We start from the raw sequence: 13037 nt of genomic DNA, 5'->3' as shown, positions 1-13037 counted from the left end.
ATGGGCTTGTGGGATTTCGTGCTGCTGTGACGGCTAGGTCCTTTAATGTCATTCCGCACACTTCTATCTATACCTGTGAGACTCTTCCTGACGGGCCAACGTTATCTTTTGATAAGAACTTTAGATCACCGCAAAATTTAAGAATTAACTGAAAGTTAGCTTTAAGGGGGAAAAAAAGGCAAATATAAAAGACTAATATCAATAGATGATTACTCATTATTCAATTCACAGTTTCTTTCCTGTTATGCCACATTAGAAAGTACTAAAAGTATGTTGCTTTATCAATAGATTTTATGGTACATACTTTCTCTTGCAAGCAATTTTCTAGGAGGCTCTGGTCTCTGTAAAGTCAAGAAAGATTGAGCATTTAGTTATTACCTACGGGCAAGAAGTTATATAACTTTTCTCAAAATTTCTAATCATTGAATCATCTGTTTCTTCTCTTTTATCTGAGAGTTTTTCTACAGAAATCCAAAAGGAAGAATAAACTTATTTTTTTTTCCAATCTTCCCCCTCTCCATAATTTATCCTGCTTCTTTGGTACTCACGTACTTTATTGCTTGGGGGATGGAATTGTAGCTGCTGCATACAAAATATATCTATCTGAAAATCCTACTTCTAAGCCACCTTCGCCATGCCTGCTTTGTGGTTCTCTGGAGGAGGACACAGAATTGGAGGAGGATGGTGGGCTAGTCCTTTCCGTTTTCTAAAAAGCACCATGAGGAAAGGTATTTGACCAGAGTTTTCTGATAATCGTTACTTACCCTTTTAAACCTCATAGCCCCACCTACACTTTCATCAAACAGCAGGAAGGGAATATGTGAATGATTTTTCAATATGGGTTAAAATAAGAGGTTCCTAGTCATATGCAATACCAATTTAGATGTAGACTTTTATATGTATGAACATATTCTATCGTGTGTTCTAATGGGATTGTCAACACACACTAATGAAATTAAAAGTATAGTTTCTGAATTGTAACAAATAAAATAATGACGATTTTAGAAAAAAAAACAAATATTTGTTGTTTGTTTTAATAAACAAATTTGTTTTATTGTTTTAATAAAAAACAATATTATTGTTTTATTAACAATAAAACCAGATCAAAGACCACGTGATGCTTCTATAAGTTTTGACTTTGGCTCTTTGCATATGATCAGATATCTGAACTCTCATATATTTTAACATAGGCCCTCTTCCCAGTTTCTTAAAAGAAAATTGACATTCTTTTTCATTGTTGTAGGTCTGTAATATACATTAAAACAATCAAAGTCTTTCCCAAAGTCTAAAATTCAGTCATGAGAAACAGCAAGACTGAGAATTACATCCTAAATCTTGGCAGAAACAACAACAATGCCCCCCCCCCACACACACACACACATACCGTCCCAAACCCCAAATTCACTGGTTTCAGCTCAGATATTAGGCTTGGTAGCAACAACTCATATTTAGATTAAAACCTTTTTGTAGTATGGAACTGGGAACATGAAAGCTGATATCAGTGACATGTTTTCTGTCTTTTGGCCTTTATTTTTCTAGGATCTGCTTTCTCAGGTCAACCTAAGCATAGTTTTCTTCTTGCAGACACTCTGCAACCTAATTCTCCCAGATTCATTCTTCTATTCTCTCTACATTATACTGTAGGTACCAAATGGAACTTGAGGAGTCCAACCTATTGATTGATAACTGTCCTCAAAAGGCTCTCTGCCCCAAAGACATGCATATAGGTCCAAACAGAGCAAAGACCAAAGAATAAAATTGACCAAATAACAGAAAGCTTTAATGAAGCCCACTTTGAACAACTGTAATAACCAGAAGAAGTATGAAAAAGGCAGAGCAAGGAGCTCTGAAAACTTACTACTCCATAGAAGCGGTGGGAAAACTGGCAAAATGTTTTAAAGATAATTTCATAGCAAACGTCTTTAGAGAATTCTTGTTTCAGTTTCTGAACTCTGAAAATTAACCATAGGACTTTCAGCTTTTCAAAGAACGTTTATCCAAGAAAAATGGTTGATCTAAGTAAAAAGAGTGAGCTTTGTGAAATTTTCACTTGCCCTATTTCTGTCCTTTTTCTCCAGCTCCATGGTATCCTTGAAAAACACCACCTTCATATCATGGCTTTGTTCATTGTGGTATCTGCCTACCATTTAGCATTCTGTTTTGAACATGGGAGTTTCTCAATAACATTTGATAAATTCCCATTTACAGCCTTTTGGATCTAGGCCTACTCTCTAATACAGAATGGAGCCTTAATGCAGGTCACTAATGGACTTCTAGAACTGATTCCTGGTTTCTTGCCTTCAATTTTTCTTATATATTTGTCAGAGTTGTCTCTCATACATGCTAATATGACCATTATATTCCCCATCCACACCATCAGAGTGCCACCTAATAAATAAACTACAAATTCCTGACCACAGTCTGCATAGCTGCAGACTTATTGCCTCCTTCACTCTATTACTCCTTATGTCTCCCTTCTTACTAACGTGAACGTACTTATTATCTAAGTGCAGTACACAATTATGGCAACTCTGTTTACCCCCACTGTTATGGCATTTGCTTTGTGTTCATTCTCTTAATCCTGAATTTCCATTTATTATTTTATAAACCTTCCTGTATGCCTTTTGTATTAACACTAGAGAAAAATAGAACTAAGCAATAAAAGAAGGGAAGATGAGGTGGACAGTAGATCAAATGTGATGATTCTACAATAAAGTCTTATGAAATTTTGATTTAAATCAGAACAAGAGGACTGTGATATGCATATGACGAGAAGAGTCAGACCAGAAAGGATTGTTAGTTCTGTTTTATTTGTACCCTGACCTGAGGTTACGCTGGGTACGTGCAACTAAAAGTTTTTACTACTGTCAATTTGGGAGGGACTGGGAAGAAACTCCAGGCCATGCGTAGAGTTAATCATCTTAGCTGAGCTAACATTTTTAATGAAAGAGTAGCCAAAATATTTGCTAAGAGATTCAAATGATTTTGTAGTTCTGTTATCTTGGGTGGGGGCAAAATAAAGAGGCAAGAATTGAGACTTTATTATGAACCTCTTTTAACCTTTTTAATGAAGAGGCAAGTATATTTCCAATAAATAAAAATGTATTTATTCAATACATAAAATAAAAATGGTCATTATGTGCACATGATTGTCATTCCTCCACTTTGTACTATTGCTTTAAACTGAACTTGTCAGTTTTCTTCTTTCTGCATCTATTACAGCGCTACATATCCTGTGCACTCTCAGTAAGTCAGTCAAACTGACATCCATCAATCCTAAATCAAGATTCTTCCTCCAAGGAAGTTCGACCTGAATATTTTGATACCCTTTGCCACCATACATCACTTAACGTTGCTCTATCATATTGTTAGAGATTTGGGGTTTCTAAAGTATATCCTGGACATTATTTTTTAAATTACCTTTTTAGAAATTGATGATATTGGGTCTAAAATAGTAGTTTTTTTCCCTAGAGTTGGAAAAACCATTTATAACCACCAATAAAATAGTGGCTATTGAGTTTTGAGGAATGAAAATCCATCAGGACCCCCAAATTTCTTCTCCAGAGACTCGCAATTTCCATCATCAGAGGTCATTATTTGGGATTTTACTGTAAACACCCTTTAGGACAAGAATAATTGGTTAAGCCATTAATATTTGTAGTAACCTAACATACTATCCTTGGGAAGCCAATAATTGCAAACGGCCTAAGAAATGGTAAATATTTCAAAGGAGATAAGAACAAAGTAACAAGGTCCAAAACTCAGAAATTTCCTGAAGAGGAAGGATTATGGCAGGATATACTTGAATGTCGTATGAAGACTCTGAAGTGAAGGGGGAAGTGTAGAAACACAGTGGGGATAAGGAGACAGAGAAGGAAGACAAAAAACATTCCCTTTGTCTGCTTTACAATTTAAGCTTAGTGCTGAGAGTTTGCAAAAGACAGAAGTTTCACTAAATCCAAGTAGAACTAGTAGAGGAGTCCATGTAATCATTTGCTTTTGAATAGCACTCATGTAATTATTAAAGTATTAATTTATAATTACACATTAATTTTCTTAGATACTTACATATTTGAGAAAACACGGGAAGGGAAAGTACCCTGAGCTGTGGCATGAACTGGAGGTCCTATTTATTAGAAAAAGAAAATTGTAATTAGTTTGTATTCTTCCCCCCAGCAACTTGTAAAATGGAAATTAATATCCTCTAGTAGATCTTTATTCTTTGGTACTGCATCTTGTTTAAAAGCCTCCAGAGATTCTCCACAATGAAGCCCAAATTCCTTAGGAAGGCATAAAATATACCATACAATCTGATGTTCTCACTTATCTCTGCAGTGTCTACTCTGGCTGGTCTCTATATATTCATATATATTCTATGGTTCAGAGATCCCGAATGACATAATTTGCTGAATATGTCATATTTTCCATGTGTCTGGGCCTTTGTTTTTGCCATTCCCTTTGTTGGGAGCACCCTATGACTTCTTTTTTAACCACTCGTCTTTTAGGCTTCAGTTTGTGTTAATTCCACTAGAAACCTTTGCCAAAGTAAATAAATATCCTTCTGTAGTGAGCCTGAAGTATTCCACACATAGTTCTATTACAAAACTCATTACGTTATAACATGATTAAATGTTTACTCTTCTGTCTTCCTATGCCACAAATTTACCACTGTATCCTCAGCGCATAACACAGTAAGTATTCACTAACATTTGTTTGTTGAGTCCATTATTTAACATGTTCACCAAAATTTATTCATTGATTTGTCTGCCATTAATCTTCTCCTACTTGGGTATTACCTAACTTGCTCTGTATATAATCCAGCAAGATTCTATTACTGAGTTTTGTTAAATACTCTGGATTGAAGTGATAGAGGAAGTCTTTCTGTCCATCTCTACAGGCATACTGAATTGGTGTATGTCAATTATGCAAAAATGGACATGAATAAAAGTTTTAAACAAAAAGATTGTCCTAATTTCAGAAAGTAGTATTAGTGATTAGAACCAGTTCAAAGTCAAGTTTAGATGGTAACTCGTTTCTTCCAGTAAATGAGTAACCGGTAGGTTCTAGCGATGTGTATAAAAAGTCTTACTTAAATTGTGTGAACCTTTTTGAATTTGTTTTTGTAGATACTTTTTATGTGTGTGTTCAGTTTGGTAGAAGTAACTGGAATTAGGAGAGTACGGATCTCTGAGATATTAAGTGTGAAGACAATACTATTATAAAAACAAAATACAAAAAGTTTTCTGTTTCCATTAGTATGCTGGAGTAGATATTTGAAAAATTTGCTTAGAATTCTATATAAAATATTAAAACTATCCTTTTAAAAGCAGCTAAGCTTTGAAACACAATAAAAAAAAATCCTTGACAGTAAAAAGTCTGGAGTAACACAAATCTAAGCAAATTTTGAAGCTGATGCTTGCTCTATGAACATTGGCAATACCTGCAAACGAAATGGAGAATCAAAACTAAGTAAGAGCCTCTAAAAACATACTGGATGCTGGAGAGCTATACCTTTCATTGAAGAATTAAAAAAAAAAAAAAAACTCATGCCACAGAGGTAGCAGCACACATAAACTATGTCTTGGCTTCAGCTGTGGATAGAGGAAGAAGAGGAAAAAATAAAAATATCTCTTAAGAGATAATCTGTGATTATGAATTCCTGTATGACTTTGAGGTTCAAATCTACTATATGGTCTTAAAACTCTAAGTGAGAATTTAAAATGAATCTGTATTTATACCTCTTCCAGATGCCTAGCAGAAGCATATGGACATTTTTAAAACTGGTGTATTGAGGTATAATTGATATTCAAAAAACTGTACATATTTAATGTGTTGAATTTGAGTTCTATAGAGCAATACATACTATACAAACATAGAATTCCCAAGGATACATTTCTATCAAAAATGAGCTCACATAAAACAATGATGCCCCTTACAAACACACACACACACACACACAAAGACAAATATGAAGAAACAAATCCCCATGACTGTCAGCAGCAAAACAAAACAAAACAAAATTAGAATTAGGCATTAATGATATCAGATATTTGAATTACCAAATAAGGAATATCTTATGAGTGCATTTATATATTTAAATATATAAAGAAGGGATTGGAGAACACAAGAATGGGACAAGAACTTGTCAAAAAAATCTAGTAAAATTTGAAAAATAACTTCAGAAATTATATATATATGTGTGTGTGTATATATATATGCATATATATAATTAATCAGTAAAATTTCAGAATGCATTGAATTGATAAAATAGTAGATTAGATAAACTGAAGAAAGATTTGGTGATTTGAAAGACAAATTTGAAGAAATTAACCAGAATGCAGCAGAGAAATGAAAAATCTAATTGTTAAAAGATGTAGAAGAAAAAACGGAGGTCTAACATATACGTAACTGGAATTTTAGAAGAAGATAATAAAGAAAGTGAGGAGAGGCAATACAGGAGAGAAAAATAGCTGAAACCTGTCCAGAACTGTTCATCATAGTAGTACTGCAGAAAAGCAAAAGTAAGACCTTAAAAGCAGACTGAAGTGTGTGTGGGTAGGGGAGAGGGAGAATCACTCACACAGGGATTATTAGAGAAAAAGTAGAACATTTAAGTAGAGCAATGTCTTTAAAGTACCAAGAAAAAAATAACTGCCCTTAAGAACTTATATACCCAGCCATAATTATGTCCTAGAACATGGTAAAATGGAACTTTATCAAATAAAATCTGACGATTTATTCCCAAAACACATTCACTGATGACATTTCTAAAGAATGGATTTACTTAGGGAAGAATGAAGGTGATTCTATAAAGTAGGAAATGCAAAAAGGAATGGTGAACAAAAAACTATTGGTAAACATGTACAAATATAAACAAAACCTGACTGTTCAAAAATCAGAACAATATTTAGCTGGTAAAAAATAATAAAAACTAAATTATTGGTTAAATATGATATGAGATGGTGGTTTAGAAGTTAATTATTTTAACTTTGACTTTTACTTTATACATTCCAGAATTCGGATAATTGTCAAAAGGAATATACACAGCATACAGTTTCTAAAACAGTAGAGAGAAAAATGGATTAAAAATAAGTTTAATATTCTGAAACAAAGCAAGAAAGGAGAAATTAAAGCAAAATATAAAAAAGCATAACAAAGCAAAAGCACCAATAAGGCAGTAAAAATCTAACGGTTTAATTAACATAACTGTAAATAGCTTAAATTCAGTTAAAAGCAAATTTCCAATACACAATAAAAATAAAACAAGATGCAGGGGTAGAGTGTTTACAAAAGCCACATCTATACATAAAACGATTCAAGACTGAAAGCTGATGTAGCTATAATAGTATCAGAACTGAGTAAATAAAATAAATATATTGAACATTTGAACAACACAATTCAACGTCTTGATTGAATGGAAATATTTAGAACATGGCACCACCAAATTGGTAATATTTATTGTTTTCAACCACACAGAACATATAATAAATTAATCAGAACATATAATAAACTTGATCATGTGTGCTAAGCCAATAAAGCAATTTTGTAGATATTTCAAAAATCTGCTACCTTAAAGGCTATGTTGTCAGTCCACAAAACAATTAAGTACCTTCCTTATCAAAACTCTTCTTTTCATTATTGGCCTTTCCAGTGATTGGGCAGGTGAATTTGGGTTACATGACATTCTCATTTTATAGGTGGAAAAAAAAACAAAGAACGGAAAATTAAATAACTTGGCCAGATGTAAATTTTTAGTTTTGGTGTGTGGATTCAACTTAAGTAATTGTGTCAGAATATATGTTCCTACTCATTATGCTGTACTGCCTTCCAATAATCTGACCCACATGCATAGGATATACGATAACTTTATGCCTGGAAGTTGGAAAATTCAGATAAGTAAATTTACAAGTAAAGTGTAAATTGTGAAAACAAAAAGAAACAAAATATGTAGTTTCACATCTAATTAGATATATGGTTTAAATTTTTTTCTCACTAAGAGAACCAGGACCAGGTTAAATATTTTGCTGGTGATTTGTACCAAACCTTCAAAGAATATTTAGCACCATACCAGGCATGAAGCAGGAGCTCAATAAATGTTAGTTGAAAAAATGAATTAAGAGATTACATGACTTACTCAATAGCTATTATTGATGTTTACCTGATTCACAGAGGTAGCTTGAGCTCTTGTTTAATCTTCCATTACAGTCAGCAGTTATCCCCTTCTGCATAATCCAAACAACAAACAAACATCCTCAAAGGATTTTTCTCCCCAGGATTTGAACATCAATAATTATTCTATATTTAAAATATAGAAACTTAAAATTTTGAGAACTCTTCTAAAATGTCAGTTTTTTTTTAAATGCACACATTTTGTGATGTTTATGTTATATTTATTTACAGTATTTAAAAGTTCACTGTTGTATCATGGGAGGTCCATAAGACCGCCCACACATTTGGTGATATGCTTAGGCTCATAGGACTCAGAATATAGTTGTACTCACATCTAAGATTTATTACAGTAAAAGGATACACTATAGGATAAAGAAGGGGAGAAAAGACACAGGCTGAGTCTGGAAAAATCTATGCACAATTTTTCTTATATTCATTCCCTACTGTGAGAGAACACATGAGTATGCTCTTTTCTCTAGCAGTTGAAAAAAATATATACAGTAGGGGATCCCTGGGTGGCTCAGCGGTTTGGCGCCTGCCTTTGGCCCAGGGAGCGATCCTGGAGTCCCGGGATCAAGTCCCACGTCATCGGGCTCCCGGCATGGAGCCTGCTTCTCCCTCCTCCTGTGTCTCTGCCTCCCTCTCTCTCTCTATGTCTATCATAAATGAATAAATAAATCTTTAAGAAAAAAAAAATATATATATACAGTAGCATGTACAATGTTTATGTCCAGAGAAATCCATTAGAAACTCAGCACTCAAAGTTTTTATGGAAGGCTGGTCATGAGGACACCCTCTGCCTTAGTGCCTATCAAGATTCCAGCTTCCTAAAAAGAAATCAGATGTTCAGCAAAAATCACAGTATTTGCAATATAGTGCACCATCTATTCAGTGAGGGGACGTTCCATATCACTTGGGGACTGTTAGAAAAGCTAACTTCCCAGACACTAGCCAAGGGCAACCTTGAAAGCAGGCCCTTCTAAAGACAGCAGTCTCAAGCCTGCTACGTTAACTCTTTCCTACACAGCAGTACTCACTGGCATCCTAAAATTAACTTTCTGTAGAATGCACTGATTAGTAAGTTCATCAACTCAATGGACAAAAGAATGGATGCATCGTTATTAGTATTATTTTTAACAAAGCTACAATAGGAGAAAGGTTTAAGTAGAGCTGAAGCAGAGAAGACGTGTTGTTCTCTAGACTTGTTCCGGAACTCAACCTGCTGAGGGAGGTAAATCCATGAAATAGGCTTATTTTTTTCCCCCCTCAGATCTGAGAGCTGAACATAGGCCCCTAGAAATACATTTTCCGACAGTGATAGGCTGTGCACAACATGTCAGAAGCAGAGTGTAATACTTAGCATAAGAAATGTGTGGGAAATATCAGAAAGGGAGACAGAACATAAAGACTCCTGACTCTGGGAAACGAACTAGGGGTGGTGGAAGGGGAGGAGGGCGGGGGGTGGGGGTGACTGGGTGACGGGCACTGAGGGGGGCACTTGACGGGATGAGCACTGGGTGTTATTCTGTATGTTGGTAAATTGAACACCAATAAAAAATTAATTTATTTAAAAAAAATAAAAAAAAAATGGCCATGCTATTTCTCATAATAAATTAGGACTTGGTGGACATTTAGTATTCACTTGAGATCCACATGGGTGGCGAATGTATTAACCATAAAAGGTCAGTAATAAAATTTAGATACTGTTTTTACAAGAGGTTTGTTTGTTTAGTAAAGGACATAGCTTTTGCAATCTGTTGGGCAATACTAGGATTTTAAATGTTGAAGTTTAAGAAATTTCTTTTATTGACTCTTAGCCTACATAAAATGGATATCGATGTAGTAGAACACTGACCTGCAAAATGTTTACAATAAGGCTGCGTGTCAGACAAGCATGTTGTGGTAAACATACGTCTTAGAAGTTATGCATAACAGAGTCTGTCAATTATCGTGCATTAGAAGAAACAGAAAATGATGCCACTTCCTACCCTATTCAAGTAGAATTCATTTGGAAAGAACCTAGCAAATTGCCATTTTCAAATCACGTGAACTCTGTAGCATATTTAGACCAATTCATGCTGTGCTACTAATGGAATGGAATGATGTGGTTTTTGACTCCTGTCACAAAGTAGGCAACTCACAGAGAAAAAAATTCTCGTTTATATCACAATCTTTGAATCTTTGCTAGGAACTTTCCAATAGCAGGTGACTGATGGCCAGTCAAAAGCAAAAAGAGGACAGGTAGCATGGCTATCTCTGAACAATCCATCAGTACTAGTCAAAGCCCAATCAAAGGCCAAATTAATACTTCCTCTGAGGGCTGTGGGTATGCACTGTGAGCGCCAATGTTGTAGCTTATGTTTAGGAAGATTATCCTAGGGCTATTAAAATTTTGTTATGGTATGGCTAATTTCAGGGAGTGAAGTGGTTGGTATGGTCACTTCATGACGAAAGGTTTTATACCAATGCTGATCATAAGACCGTATTTCATTTACTCTACTTGCATTTAGAGCAAGAGAAATATTACATACCTCATCTTTTGGAGGATCCAGGTAAGACGGTGAAGATTTTGGACAATTTCTTGTGGGGGAAGTTTGAGGTGAAACAACTGAATTTTGAGCTGAGATGTGTACATTTCCTAGAGAAAGAAGAGATAACTTTACATATGAGAAGATCATATTTCTGGAACAAGGGTGAATGCTAATGAATAGATTTAATCTAGTGCTCTCTCGGCCGAGCTGCCGCAATCACTGAATTACCACAATTAGGGGTATATTTGACTTAAAGAGAAGTATCTCCAAGAATAACCTTTTTAAATGTTCACTAACTACAAATTTCCAATGGTTCACTCTAGCCTTCAGAGACATGTCTGAAATCCTTGACCTCTGATCCTAATTTATTTACTATTAGGCCACTTAATCCCTATAATGAAACATGGACTACTCCCAGGATTAGTTGTTTTCATTTCACTCAGTCTGCAGTGGTAAACCACCCACTACTTGGATAGGGGAAGAACCAAAGCTGTGTTTTGGGAAGATTGCTTTCACAGTAAAATTTATGGTGCATTAAAAAGAGGAGGAGTAGAATGGAGGAAGGTCACTCAAATAGTCAAGGATGAAAGAAACAAGGGTAGAAGCTGTGGGAATGAAAAAATAGGAAAGAGCAAAAGAAATTAAGGAGGTAAATTAGACAGAAAGTGGCAACTTTGGGATGCAAATACAAAAAAGAAGAGTCAAAGATAATTCATATTTTGTGCCTGGGTGAAAACACAAAGAGGACCAGGAAGATGATGAGTTTGATACTCTTTTGAATTTGAGGTGATCATTGGCCACTGGATGGGGGTGTCTAATATCTTCTGTATGTATACGTAGGATATGCACAGAAGTATTTTTAGTGACTTTCAGGAGTCTCACAAGGCACAGAAAAATTTAGCCAATGTGTAGTGCACTGAAGAGGAGATGGGAAATAAGTTGTATTGTTTATGGAGAATTGATGGCAGTGGAGTATGAGGACCTTTCTGGAGATGGTTCTCTGTCCTAGAACTCTCTGAATTCCAGTAAATCAGTAATATGGTCTAGCAGTAAAAACAGCCCCAGCATGGACCCTAATTTTTCCACAGATTACAAAATTCAAAAGTCATACTCAACAAGCAATCACTAAAATATATAACCCAATTATAATATCTATGTTCACAAATTATTTTGGAAAGTAAAGCATTGTATAGAATAATCATGGTTTTTATAATCATGTAAAACAACTTGAAAAGCTACATGATAAGACTATGATTATGAATTTAATAAAATAACAAGTATGATTGCTTTCTACTTTCTTACCTCTATCATCAAAATTACTTGATTTTTGAGTTATTTTCTCTTTCTATATGGTACATTAAAGAGAAAAACATTCATTAGTAACTACTTCTAAGAGAAATTTTGCCTCTATCAATCAACCAAATTTATAAAAATCCCCCCCCCCATTTATCCTCTTATCTTTTACATGCAAATTGTCTCCTTCTGGAAGATCTTACATAGGGATCTCAAACTTAACTAGTTTAAAATTGAGTTCAATATATAACAATGTACAAGTTGTTCCTTTTCTAGTATTCCATATTTTGTTTAAAGGTATAGTAATCCATTCAATAGTTGGTTCTCAAAAGTTAGAGTCATTCAATCTGTTTCAGGGAAATAAAATATAACCCATTCCAATCCAGCCTACAGCTTAGCAAACATTTTTCCAAAATCATTTCATTGTGATGACATTTTTCTGTGTCTGTCTGTCTCATCAGGCAATGGATCCTCAAGCGGAGTGATTATGTTTTATTCATCTTTTTATCTTATATGTCCCAACTTCCTTATTTCCCCTTCTTTCTGGTTTAGCACAGGGCTTGGCCAACAGTAGATGTTCAACAAATTGTAGCTCTTATTATTGCAATTACTAAATGTTTGGATTAGTTTCTGCTATATCACAAAGTGACTCAATATTCTAAAGGAAAGATCTGGCCTCATGAATAGATCCTAATATCCTTAGTCAGTCAGTATCATGCTAGTGAAGAAGATAGGTCATGGAAGTGAAAACTTAACTAGAAAATCACCATACAAAAGTTGGAGACAGAATTTTATACCTTTTGTCCAGTATCATTAACTTGTACATCTGACAGACCAGCTGGATTTGCTGTTTTTTTGTTAACAGTCTTTGAAGTACTTAGACATTGATAAATGACATTCGCTGTAGGTCCTAAAAGCGAGAGAGAAACACCATAGTTGTTTTTTTTTTTTTAAAGCAACCTATTGAAGTGTAATTGAAATACAATAAACTATACTTATTTAAATTGAAAGTTTTCTTCAATTTTAAAATATATCTACAACTGT

The 13037-nt window shown here is 34.5% G+C and overlaps 1 protein-coding gene across 4 annotated transcripts in view; it reads right to left on the bottom strand.

Annotated features, from left to right (window-relative positions):
- FSIP2 (fibrous sheath interacting protein 2) overlaps window positions 1-13037 on the bottom strand; it is a 74854-nt gene that overhangs the window by 39252 nt on the left and 22565 nt on the right. For all 4 annotated transcript variants that reach the window (XM_038585055.1, XM_038585059.1, XM_038585056.1 and 1 more), the window contains 6 exons: window positions 12791-12903; window positions 12003-12045; window positions 10701-10807; window positions 8159-8222; window positions 4069-4126; window positions 305-341 (listed from right to left, as the gene is read on the bottom strand). In XM_038585055.1, the coding sequence (XP_038440983.1) occupies window positions 305-341; window positions 4069-4126; window positions 8159-8222; window positions 10701-10807; window positions 12003-12045; window positions 12791-12903 (422 nt within the window). The remainder of the gene's footprint in view (window positions 1-304; window positions 342-4068; window positions 4127-8158; window positions 8223-10700; window positions 10808-12002; window positions 12046-12790; window positions 12904-13037) is intronic.

The sequence above is a fragment of the Canis lupus genome, chromosome 36, assembly GCF_011100685.1.
Source record: "Canis lupus familiaris isolate Mischka breed German Shepherd chromosome 36, alternate assembly UU_Cfam_GSD_1.0, whole genome shotgun sequence".
Classification (NCBI taxonomy): Eukaryota; Metazoa; Chordata; class Mammalia; order Carnivora; family Canidae; genus Canis; species Canis lupus.
The sequence above is the reverse complement of the archived record's forward strand: the minus strand, read 5'-3'. Positions and strand labels throughout refer to the sequence as shown.